General features: G+C 30.1%; 1 protein-coding gene across 2 annotated transcripts; it reads left to right on the plus strand.

Annotated features, from left to right (window-relative positions):
• The first annotated feature begins 10,426 nt into the window (after nucleotides 1-10,426).
• LOC125065220 lies at nucleotides 10,427-11,527 on the plus strand. 2 transcript variants are annotated; one of them, XM_047672725.1, is made up of 2 exons: nucleotides 10,427-10,565; nucleotides 10,779-11,527. In XM_047672725.1, exon 2 carries the CDS (start codon nucleotides 10,786-10,788, stop codon nucleotides 11,368-11,370), a length of 585 nt encoding a protein of 194 aa, XP_047528681.1. In that variant the 5' UTR covers nucleotides 10,427-10,565; nucleotides 10,779-10,785; the 3' UTR covers nucleotides 11,371-11,527. The 2 variants fall into 2 exon arrangements, with proteins under 2 accessions (XP_047528681.1, XP_047528679.1); XM_047672723.1 differs by having other exon boundaries at nucleotides 10,442-10,565; nucleotides 10,758-11,527.
• The last annotated feature ends 2,374 nt before the right edge of the window (nucleotides 11,528-13,901 follow it).

The following is a 13,901-nucleotide window of genomic DNA, read 5'->3' on the forward strand; positions in this document are numbered from 1 at the left end:
TATTTTTTTTCTATCATTAAATTGATTTACACTTATGTAGGTATAAAGCAATTAAAGCTTTATTGTTATACGGAGCTCTATTTTTATAACGGTCACGCTTTCTAAATAAATATGCTATGGATTTCGTTGGATTGAATTTTGTTTATTGGATTCCGTTTTTTTATTCCGATAACATATGCATACCGTTAAATGTGTATGATAGCTCACAAATTAAATGTAATCATTAATTAAATTAAAGGAGAATGACCAACACTGTGTCCGAACAAAATAATTATATAAATTAATTATATTGCATAAATTAATTTAAATTTCTCAATTCACTTTGCTATAAAATATTCCATTGCTTCAGCTTTCAATTACCATTATTTTAATAAGTAATTATTTAATTAAAAACAAACGTGTGATATAAACATCAAAACTTATTCAAACGTTTTCGACGGCCTAAATTATGAAATTCGGTATCTCGTTGGTAACTTATATCCTTTATATTTTACTGACGGGTGATAGAATTGTCTACGAGTCGTAATTCATTGTATTTAACGTCACTCGTAACTCAAAATCATTGTTCAAATATATTCAATGTAGGTATAATAACGGTTTGTTAAATAATCCGTCATTGTTATGTTTCTAGCAATAGCAACATAGAGATTTTTAAAAGGTTTCAAAGCAAGACATTGAGAGCGATGCTAAATATTCACTAGTTATAGTGAGAATTATCAGACGAGAATATCAACTCACGTCAAAAAACTGGCATCCAAACTAAAGGCCACAAGAAGTATTACACATTCCAGATTGAAACGGCAACTACATGAAAGGGATTCATATTCTGCTAACAAGATGCAACCGAGATCGAGATCATCTGAATGGCTTATTGTTCTAACACCATGTTTCAGAAATCATAAAAAAAAAAATGTTTTGTTTCGTCAGAAACAATTCTTACTTTTTGTGTACATAACTTTGCACAACATTATGATCGTTTTTTTGACATCTCTTGTTTACTATACACAGTTTCATGATAATTTTATTACTCGATAAAATAATGTGATTCTCGGAAAAGACTAAAGAGTATCTACTGAGTTTCATGTTGGTTTTTACAGTATATTCCATGTTTCAAACCGGTGGTAGCTTGCAGCTTAATATAATCCTATAAAACGTCGATTAAAAGGAACTTGTATGAGCCTAACAGAATTAAGCATATTTTGATTAATAGATTGAGTGATTGCGGATATATATTTTCTCGGTTTACGCTAAACCTGCTTAAGATATTTATTTAATTTTTATTTATTTTTATGTATTGAATAACGCGTAAAGAACAGGTGACAAAGATAGAGTAAATGAATAAAAAGTGGCGGCGTATAGGTCACAAAAACAACACACAGACAAAGTATATCAGTGTTTATTAATTGAAAAAAAAAACAATTGCATTTATATTAATAAACTTGATTCAATATTCAATGTCTTATTTTTCGAAGCTTCGTGCCCCATAATGAAGTACCTGCTTATAATTATATTTGCAAAATGTCTCTCGGAGCAAACAACCGCTGCTGCTGGCTGCTACTATAACGATTTCATATTCGTAAATACTCACTGAACGAACGTTCCGATTTTAAGTTGAAAAAGAGATAAGTTGTTAAATTATTCAGTGAGGAGAAATTTAAATATCAATATTTAATGATAGATTTTAAAATTGTATGTGCTCTTTTAAATAAATTTTACTATTGAAATGGATGGATGCCGCTTAAATATTTAGAGATTACAATTACTATAATTCCTTGCCAGGGCTTTACCCCGCAATCTTCGGTTATGATTAGATTTTGTGTTTTCTTCTTTCAATTTTCAAATCACTGAAGAAAGAAAGAGATATATTACTGTTTAATAAAACAATGTTTCTAATATTCAGTTAGTTTAAAAGAAGTCTATTAATACGATAATAACTGATTTTAAAAATATGTGGTTTACGGTGATATATGTGATGAAAAATAATATCATAAGACACTAGATGTAATTTGCCTCGAAAAATAGATTTATGTTTTAAATACTAACCGTCAGATTAAATGACTTTTATGTAATCATTAGATTTGTATTTTTATGTAATCATTAGGTCATGTATGTCATGTGTATCGATGTCTACATCTAAACGCGATAAATATGGTTCACGTAAAATACGTTTGTTCCGTCAAGCAGATTATGTTGCGATCAATGTAGCTTTAGAGTTTGTAGATTGGTACGATGTATTTAACGATTGTGATATTACCCGTGCAGTTGTCATCTTCTATCCAACTATAAAAACTATAATTTCTGATTTGGTTCTCTCTAAGAAGAAGAAGATTTTAAATAATTATCCGTGTTGGTATTCTTGTGCATTAATAAAAAATATTGCAAAATAAATAAAATCTCACACGAAGTGGAAAATCTATAATATATCACACATTTATTACGATTTTATGATCCATATACTATATATATATAAATATAAAAATAGCAAATACTTTTGACTTAAGAAAATTAAAAAATCGTCCTCCGGCCTGCCCGACATTTTCCAAATTATAATGAATATTTTAAATTATTTTACTACACATAAACCGCAAACCAATAGCTCAAAGGACAAAACTACACCAAAAGTGGTTTGGATATCGGCCATTTAGATTTGTCAATATCGACTGTCAAAACAACACGAAGTCATTAGATATCAATTAAGAATACGGTCCTGATGAGATGGTCGTGTATATCGACTTCTCTAAGGCGTTTGACAAAATATCTCTTAACATTCTATTCAATAAATTGGAGCTCGTTGGTATATATGGTGACTTACTTAGTTGGTTATCCTCTTATTTTCGCAACAAAAATCAGGTGGTGAATATAAAGGACTTTGGTTAATCATTCGTACCTATTCCATCAGGTGTATCACAGGGCTTTCACCTTGGTCCCTTGCTATTTAATATTTTTATTAATGATACGTTTACAATTTAGAGCTCTCTTCGGTTTTATTATTATTTGGAGATGACATGGAAATCTTTAGAAAGGCCTCTGGGCGATCGGGTTGTCCGTTGTTACAGATTATGCAAACATCTCAACAGTTTATGCAAATATTCTTCTCTCTCATAATTTTAAAAAAGTGTAGCATTATTTCTATAACACGTAAAGAAGAAAAAATTACTCACAACGATAAGCTACGTCTAAAAGACGAAATTGTAAGCCACGTTACTGGGGTGATACCTGGGTAGATTTACTTAGACAGAAAATTAGCTTTTAAATATCACATAGACCTTAGTATTGCTAAGGCCTATCATAGGCCTAGCTTTGAATTAAAGGTTGGCATGGGATCGAAAAATTGTTATAAAAAGAGTGAGAGCTCTTTTATACAGTACGTTCTCTATTGGAATTTGGTTTGTCAATCTATAAAAGATACAAATTAAATTTATGATTATCGTATAATGTAAGTTTTATAATTCCTGTCACAGTCCGCCTAAATTCAGTCCCTTAGAAGTTCGGCGTGTGCTCAGAAATCATTTTTTTCTATTTAAACTGTATAATATATATATATATATATGTGTGTATGTATGTGTATATATATGTATATATTATTGTTTATTTCTTTCTTTCTCTTTTTACAGCACAAAAATATATTAATATGTCACATGTTACATTATTTTCTGCATAAATATAAAATATTTATTACCAAACTATTATACATATAGTAATATGAAAAAATAAATAAATTGTTAAAATAATAAAATACAAATTGTGGCACATCTACATAAGTATTATGTCGGTATTATATCGTAACAAATACGACGGTCGCGAAGATGTTGAATGAGTCGTGCTGGTCAGACTATATTATTTCAGTTCTACCCACACAATAGTTTTATAACTATATTATTTCGCCTTACCCTTCAAATATTTAAATACTAAATGTTTTAAATGTTTTATGTAATCTAGTAAGTGTTTTGGTTATTTCAGTTTTGTCCCAACAATTTTTGTAATTTTTGTATTTTTTTTATATGTTTCTCATGTAAGTGATTTCTTGTAAATATTTTTGAGAAATAAAGATCTTCAAACTAAACTGATAGCCCTTATTTATTAAGTTGTTTAAATGTTAATGTCCCTACATTTTGGAAGCGACATGCACTTTTTACAAAAACTAAATATGCCCAAAAGAATTTCATCCATCGTTCGTGTAAAATAAAAAAATACTAATCACAGTTATTAACTAGTTTTTAATTAATTGTTTTTGTTCTATTTTTAACTACTCTTGTCTTCCTTATTACTACCTGCTTCTTATTTGTATTAGATATATAATACTAATAGAAAAAAAAATGTAATTTGAAACAAATTGAAAACTAATTTAAATATATTTATTTTTTATTATATGTATCTACATCACTTTTTTATTTCAAATAAGTTGTAGCTGATAGAAGATATAATAAATCAAATCCAACGATTTAGAGATCAGTTTTCCAATTTAATCAAATTTTCCTTTGTCTTCAAAGCCAGCGGCTATTCAAAGTCAAAGTCAAAGTCAAAGTCAAAAATCTTTATTCAATATAGAAGTGTTTGCACTTGCTTATTGATTGTCAAAAATCTACCACCGGTTCGGAATTTAGCACCTCGGACCTGAGAAGAACCGGCGAAAGAAACTCAGCGGGATATATTTTTTTTTCATTTTTCATGAAATAATTATAATTATAATTAATAATAACTTGATATTCCGGTGATATATCAAGTTATTTAATGAAATCGTTCGAGTCGGTGATTAATTTTATCTTAACAAGTATTTAAAATTACGAAATACATTAATTTATTCGGTTTATTCAACTTTGGGGATATTATTGTTTTATAATATAGGTATATATCTGATAGCCATTTTGGTTTGGTTGGTTGGTTTGAAGGTTCTGGGGTCCAACCTCGGGCCGAGCCAATAATAATTCGAAGTGGGATAGATTCATACCATTGTGCTTTGTTATGCTCTTGGTCCGCGTTCTGGACGTTCGGTCGTATAAAAGTCGAAAACGCCTCGCTAAACAAGGTACTACTCGCTATTCTACGTTAGTATGTAAAACCATGCAAATGTTTCGGTGCCGCGTGATTGTGTTTTCTTCAAACATATAAGAATTGCTAATTGTTACTGCGATGGTAAATATACATATTCTTCAAAATATATTTCGTGGACTTTAAATATTCATTCAAGAAAAACGCGTCCGGCGCCATTAGATTAGTTTTATATTATATATGAGTATCATCCTGTAAATGTACTACTGTTGGTTTAAGGCACTTTTCATATTTAAACAAAGACTTGAACTGATTTTACTACGTTGATTCAATGTCAGCCGATGGATAACAATGTCAGGTTTCTCAGGAAATTTTCCTTCTAGCACCGAATATGAGATAAATAATAAGTTTAAATTTTTCATTCATTAGCAGCCTGTAAATTTCCTCCCTGTAATTCGCCTCCTCTCCCTTTGAGGAGAAGGTTTGGAGCATATTCCACGGTTGGCGGAATACTCATGTGGCAGAATTTCGTTGAAATTAGACACATGCAGGTTTCCTCACGATGTTTTCCTTCACCGCCGAGCACGAGATGAATTATAAATACAAATTAAGCACATGAAAATTCAGTGGTGCCTGCCTGGGTTTGAATTGAATAAATATAAACTCGTTCTAAACGTGTTCTATCCACTAGGGACACCTCGACTATATACCTATTGTATGTAATGTTGACTAATTATTACTTTAAACATGCACAACACCTACTCACCGAATGTAATGTTTTTAATTAATAAAAAATAGAAGTTTCTCTATGGTTTCAAGAGTTTTGCTTTTTTAATCTGTAGCTGGAGCTGAAAATGAGGAAGCTCTTTGTTTCAATCACAGGGTGAGACTTTAATGGCCGTTGATTATTTCAAACGCTTTAATTTTGTGGTCTTTAGCTATGCTTCGCCTTTTAATTTTAAAATAAAAATGTATTCCATAATTTTTTAGTTTAGATGTTTTATTGGTTTTTGTTGTTACTAAAGTTATCATAATAACATAAATTATTCAACACATCATATTATTTTATTGTTTTTTTATCAATACCATATTTTAGTACGCGCTTGTTGAAATTATACACAATGATACAACATATCAGATAGTTGTACAAATAATATTTAACTTAATATATTAAATAGTATTATTTGCACACCTCAAACGCAATGAGCCGTAGTGTTATATAATGACTAGAAAAAAAAACGTGATAAAGTTTTTTTATATTTGATTAATCTTCTGTCACCTTATTGTATTTGTTTACAAATTTGTTAAATCTGTTAAGAAATGTGAAAGAAGCCGAACGTATTTAATTGTAATACTTTATTTCAGTGTTTAGGTGAGATAATATACCTTTTGCTATTGGCAGGGTATAACTTAGCCTCGTTTCTACGTTCTTATAAACTTGTTATGAATGTCCTGTATCAAAAAATATGCGTAATTTTTAAAGAATTCGTTTATTGAAAAAAAACACCTAATACCTAATAAAAAATTAAGCAATTAAATAAAATTAATTAAAACTAATATTCATAGATATATAATATCATTTTATATGGGTATAATATATTTATTTACGTAGGCGCGCCCCTGCACTTCAAATTAATATCTGAACACATTAGTATGAGTGAGTGACGGTCGGGCTTACAAGATGTCTAGGTATTCATGAGACGACGAAAGAAAGCAAAAAATACAAATGATATATTTGTTACGTTTATTTTATTAAAAATTGGATTAATTAATTTAAGTGATAATTGTACTATGACACTAAAAAGGGCAGTTTTTACCAGGTAGCTAATAACACTACCAAATACTGCTGTTTATTTTTTTAATATTGTTAAAAAGTAATTATATATGCTTAAAAAATAACTCTTTATTATTAAAAGCCGTTTCGTATAGTCTATATACATTTTAAGAAAAAAATAAATAATTATATATATTTTTCAACTGTTACTCTTAGAGAATGAAGACACGTTAAATACTTAGAAATTTTATTGAAGTATAATATATGTGAATACATAATTTTAAGCTAAAATACTTGGGTGCGAAAAACTAAAGTAAATGTAGGACGGAAAGTTACTCTGCCCTAAATAAACATCGTCTTATAAGATATGAGAGGAATTTTGTAATTACGAAGAGACTTGGAAGTGATGGTAAAATGTAACACAGATAACATAAGCGTTTCGCGTTATTTGTAACGTGACGGCTGCTTTGTTACTCGAGAAAAACTTAGGCTACTATCACACTAGGCTGTTGTCGAATAAAGACTCATTTTGGGAGTCATTAAAACCGAAAATGGTGGGCAGTATAGGAAATACCATGGCTCAAATAAAAAAAAAATCCAGGGGCTTGTTTGCTCTCATTACTGATGATCACCATGTTTTCAAGACGATATTTCCAATTTTTTGTTATTTCGAGTTTACGGAATATCTACCTGCTTGCTTGCTTGTTTACGGACTTCAATCGGTACTCGTTATTGGTAAAACTGTGTCGTAAACCCGTCACTCGAACATATGTAGTCAGGTATCTCAGTGTGACGCGTCCTTTATAATAGCGTTGAATATTTCTGTTACCAGAAGGATTCAAAATTTAAATGATTTTATATTTAATGTACTTGTATTTTATAAGGTTAGTCATACAATAAAGTTTACAGTACCTTTTGTAATATTTTTTTCCTTAGTAATTTTATCATTTATTTTATGAAACCTTATTACTTTTTTAAATAAAATTTAAAGTTACTGCTGGTCTTACTTACTTATTTTATATATATTTTTATAGGAATTATATGTTCTGTAAAGAGCTACTCAATTAAAGAAGAGGAATGTACGAGATCGAGGACTGAAATAAATAAATTAGTTCTTAGTAAGTAGGTACCTCCTTCTATTCAATAAATTATTAACAGAATGTCTTTGAAACGCTTCCAACAACTACAAGATTGACATTCAAAATGCTTAAAGTCTATCTCGGTTTATCAGACTAGTGATTTAATAAACATTTCTTTACGGCATCGCTTGACGTGCGGTACGTCGGAAGGACGTAGTTTGTGTTTAAAGGATGTCGCGGCGCCACTAAGATGGCGTCGTTTCCGCCTCTAGTGTTTATGTATAAAGCATTTGCGCTCATTGCATTCTAATTAACGTTACGGTTCTATAAATTTTAAATCAGAATTTATTTCTTTGATTAATTATCACCTATCATTATTAACATTCTTTCATATTTACTTTGAAGATATTTTATTATTTATGTATATAATGTAAATTTATACCTACTAATAAATTAGTTTATTTTTGTAATGCCTAACTCAAAAACATCTAGATAAAAATATATGAAATTTATACCAGAAGTTGCAGCGTGTTTCGGAGTAGGTTTTAGTATTTACTACTTATTATTATATACATAACTAGATGCAGTTCGCAGTTTCACTCGCTTCAAATTAAAACTATTAACGTGACAAGCGTGAATTGAATATTCTTGTAATTTCATATAATAAACTCTCGTAATATGAGAGACTATTAAATTAGATAAAAGGTTGTGGTCAAAAGTTGTTGAGTTGTTACGTATTATATTTCGCAGACCTGGATTTAGGAAGTTGGCAGTGTGACGCTCTCGTTCTACGGATAAAAACTAAATCCGCTGGTCATGCAGTGATCTTTCTTTGTTAATTTCGAACATTACTTCTATTGGATAAAAATAATGGGTCAATAGAGATGCTAGGTTTGCCAGATACTTTTTAAATTATTATTATATTTCCAGCTCCACATATGTTGTTCGTATCTTTGGTGTTTCTTAACCTTAATTTATATATATTTTTTTTAATTTTAGTGTGCCTGTATGTTTTTTTTTACCAGACATGTCACAATTTACGTTTTAGGATATTTTCTTTTGTTTTTTTAAATATGGTTAAACGCATGTAATATTAATGCTATATACTTATAATAGTCAATATTCATTAATAATAATTATTGCTTTTGCATTAAATAATCTTCAGAATCTTCGCAGAAAGCTAATCTTTGAGTTTGGCCACCGTAGCTCAAAATTGATTGAGTGGATGCTTCCACAGTATATAACTACAGTACTACAGTCAATATCATAAATGACCCAAATAACTTATTAATCAAAATATTTTTCTTTCAATTCGATAAGAGTGTCGAACAACAGTGTATAATAGTATTGGAATGAAATACAAACAGTTTAATTGGAAATGTCTGTCTAATCAGGATGCCTCGCTACTGTGTGTACATTTAATTTAAACACGAAACGCTAGTAGGTTTCGTTAATGGAAATTGTCGTTCGAGTACGCTGATATTGAATCAACAGGTACCAAGTGTAAGAAAGAAATTAATACGTATTAAAATAACTGTGAACGTTTAGAATTAAATATACATGCACATAATTTGTGACGAAATTTTTGGAATCGTTCATTTTTTATCATCAACTGAAAAGCGTGGAATTAATACCTGTTGACTTCCAGGCAGGATATATTACATACATATATAATTTTATTTAACTAACATGAGTGTATTTTTAAACGTTGAAAAATAGTAACTACTGAGTTTCTTGCTGGTTCTTCGCGGTAGAATCTACATACCGAAGCGGTGGTAGCTTCGCTTAATATAGTTTGTTAAATGACGATTTAAAAGTGCTTGTAAAAACCTACTTGAATAAAGTATATTTTGATTTTGTTTTTACTCACTAGCTTTTGGTCGTGATTTCGTCCAATTGATTGAAACTGGGGCAGGTGTTAGTTACCATATGTTTTTTTCAGTACTTACAACTGGTATATGGCACTATGTGATTTTTTTTATTATGATCAGTTAAGTAGTTGAAACTCGATTGTGTAACAAACAAACAATCTCATTTTTGCATTGTATTATTAGTTAGGATGTAATTAGTTCCTGTTAAGATACGGTAATACAATATGGATGAAAAATAATATCTTAGCCGAAGTGACATTTACGGGCTGTTACTTGAACATCTTGGAAAGTTTAAACATTATGAGAGGTCATGTTAATAGTTAACACGTGTTTGTGTAGGTACGATCACGATCTCATTACGTATTTGTTATCTTAATGTTATTTATAAGTATAACACGCTATGATTGACCTTTGACAAAGATTAGTACTTGCTGAGTTGACTAGACGTCATTGCACATCGAGTTTTGTCTGATAACATTTAAACCACAAAGTATAAAATGCAAAAAAAATCGATGTTTTTATACAAGTAATTTTAATATTGAAATATTGTATACTTGGCTTCAAAATGTTTTATGTGAAAAGGTAAATTTATGTAGATTTTTTGGACGAAATTAAAGTATATTTTGTGACGGACGTTCAAACAGTCGTTGAAGTTTGATATTAAATAGTTTTGCGGCAATGTTATATGCGTCTTATATTGCGTTCTCAGCGCGTTTCTTAAGTTTGCTCATTGATAACCGGCACTTATATATAGTGAGACGTCAATCGTGACTATTTCTCAGTAAATTTTTGATTCATCTGATGATAAACAATATTAATCGAGCAATCAAATTTGTTTATAATCGGACTGAGGTGAGTCTAACTGCACAGCCATGCAGTATGTACTATAGTCTTGCGGAATTGGTCAATATCTTATTAATTTTGATACAAAGGAAATGATTTTTAATTTTTGATTTAATAAATTCTTATTCAAAGTTAAAAACACAAATTATAACTATTTTGTCCCCAAAATCTCATTCATCATTGTCATTATAATATTTACAGGAGCATCTTTATGTTTTACAGATACAAAATGTTACATCCAAAGATAGTGGTCTTGATACTTTCAAGTTCAGTATTATCTTGCCTAGCAGGAGATATCGTGATAACTTCGAAAGAAGACCATTGTAGAACATTTACATCTTGCTCTTCGTGTATCTCTAAGAATACTTGCACATGGTGTGTCACCAAAAGTTTATGTACGAAACAACTTTGCGGCAACGACAACGTGATATATCCGCCACAAATTCCTGCTCTCATGTCTGGACCAGACTTTTGCCCTCGGGTTGCAGAAGCGAAAGAACTAACCTTTGCAAGCGGTCGAAAAGACATCATAACAGTAAAAATAACTCAAATATATCTTTATATGGCTTTCACGCCGTGGAAGTGCGAGATTAATTTAAATGGCGAAGATGTTGTACTGCAGGCGGTGTTGATCGGAGATACGGTTTACTGCGAGTCATTTGAAATAACAAACAAATCTGAGAATCCTTATATCGAAGGTAATGTTAAAGTTTTATGGAATTACAATAAGGCTTTCGACGGATCACTCCCTTTTAAAGTTTGCCGATGCGATTTAGAGCCGAATTGTGACGCTTGTAAAAACGGAGAAAAATAGAGGATCGTGCAGCGCCTAAAGAAATAAAACGTTTTGTGAACAGAGCTGCCTTCACTGAAAACAGTTTTATACAGGAACGTAAAGAGAGCAACGGAACAATACGTTAAAGTAAAAGTATATTCTTGTGAAATTGAGATTATATATTATTAACACATTTTTTAATGATTTTTTTTTACATTTATGTATACTTTATTAGACCACTACAATTCAATTTCTCAAAAAGTCATCCATTTATTTTATTTAAAGGATAAAATCCAAATACAAATTTCGATCGTTTGCTAATTAAAAATGTATCAAGTCGCTTTAACTAGGGACGTGTAGTTTCTGGCTGCTCTGATAAAATTCACTAAATAACAAGTTAATATATACAAGTAGTATCATGCTCATAAGGTTATGATTCAAGAAAGTCCGATCGATAAACAAAGTACGTTTTATTTAAATTGTAAATTTTAGTAGCCTTTTTCAAGTATTCCATATGTATATTTGATTCATCTCGTGCTCTATGGTAAAGTAAAATAACGCGAGAAACTTAGATTTGTTCGAAGAATTTTCAACACATGTATATTCAAGAGCTCATAGTGAAAGAGCGTGGTGAAGGTTCAAATTCATTCTTTTGCCGAGCAGCGGGACATTTACGACGGACGGGTTGTTACGTCAGGGTATTATTTATAACTGGTTTCATTCATGTTTTTTTTATTAAGTATTACTTCAAAAAATACATTTGTCGTGTGTTAATCATTGTTGAAAAGATATTTTATCTTAAATTGATATCAATGTAGCATGAAATATCTTTAAATATTATTTTGTACAAAGGTAAAAGAAATTGAAATTTTAAGATTTGTATTAAAGTATTGTAAAGAAAAGTTAAGCCACAATCGATCGCATTATAAAGTAAAGGCTTAAAATGTTACATATTCGTGAGACTGATGTTCAAACAGCAGGAAAATTGAAAAATGATTATAGTTCACATGCTGTCTTCTATTTGAAACTCGCGTTCTTCGTGAAAGCATGTGAAAATACCTTATAATCGGCTTAGTAGTTTATAGCTGTATGATGTCAAAGAAAATGGCCGGTATGTTAGAAAATAAAGCAAGTCAGCATCATGTAGCATTTAAAATTAACATGTACATAATAAATACACATATAAATCAAAAAAATATCGATATCCCTTAATATGAGTAAATTTGGTAATTTTAATTTTTAAATGTAATTCAAATTACAGGATTGTTATGATGGCTGGTAAAGTTGAGTTTTGTATAAGGGCTTAATGCTCTTACGACCATGTTTAATTAAGCAGTCTTCACTATGGATTATATGACAACATTCTTCACACAAATTGATGAAAATTGCGGATTAAAATAATTCTGGCTAAACAAATCGGAAAACGCTGGTTGTTAAATTATTATTTTAAAAATCGAAATAAAAATTACATCAAATTTTCCTTAAAACATACAATTATTTGCTATTTTAAAATTAAGACAATTTAGTAATCTTAAACATTAATTTACTAATAGACCCAGGAGCAGAGATTACATTCTTAATGAAGCAACGGCGCTCACTTTGAGTCCAGTTTAATTTGATCTGGAAGCGAACGCTGCCACAATACACCGTTTTATCACAAAGGAGTCCGCGTAAATCCAGCCAACTCCCGTATTTCAATTAACAAATGTCAGAGACAATAATTTTTCTTGCAAGTTTTATGAATAATGTTTAGTCCGATAGCCATAAGATATAAATTCATAATTATCTGTAATTACGTAATTTATTCTTTTTGTTTTGTTTTGCACGTTTTTTATAGAATGATAAATAACAATAATTATGACAAAAATATATTATAATGTATGATTTTTCTAAACGCAATAATTGATTATTAATTGACGTTAAAAAAATAATTAAATTAATTGATAATTTTTATACCATAATTAATATAACAGGCATCAAAAAGGATAGATACTTTGACGGGTGACGCGGCAATTATATACGGCGTTTGGACCAACTGCCAATACATACTTTTCTATATATTGTATACTATAAATATGTCTCAGATTGTAGATATTAACCAAAATGACAAAAATTTAAACCTCTATGATTATTATGTACTGTGTATTTTTACATAAATATTCTTAAGGCTTTTTAATCTGTAAAAACTAGTGCCGTTTTGGAATGTTGATCTTACAAGAAAGGCCGAGACAACGAAGAATTCCGTAGTTAATCTTTGAAATATTTTGTAGAAATCTATTTGCCTTAACCGTACATACCTTACGTTATATTCTTTAACCGTAGACTTACAGAAATATATAGTAAGCCCCTTTTTTCTTAATTATTAGTTTCCATTAAGTAAAAATATTTTTTTAGTGGTGGGGTTTTATTTTAGCCCGCCCGGGTAGATATCACCTACTCATTAGATATCCTACCGCCAAACAGCAATCATTATTATTGTTGTGTTCCAATTTTAAGAGTGAGTAAGCTCGTGTAACTTTAGGTACTAGAGACATAACAGCTTACCACCTTATGGGTAATATTTCTTATTA

The sequence above is a fragment of the Vanessa atalanta genome, chromosome 7 (genome assembly GCF_905147765.1).
Source record: "Vanessa atalanta chromosome 7, ilVanAtal1.2, whole genome shotgun sequence".
Classification (NCBI taxonomy): Eukaryota; Metazoa; Arthropoda; class Insecta; order Lepidoptera; family Nymphalidae; genus Vanessa; species Vanessa atalanta.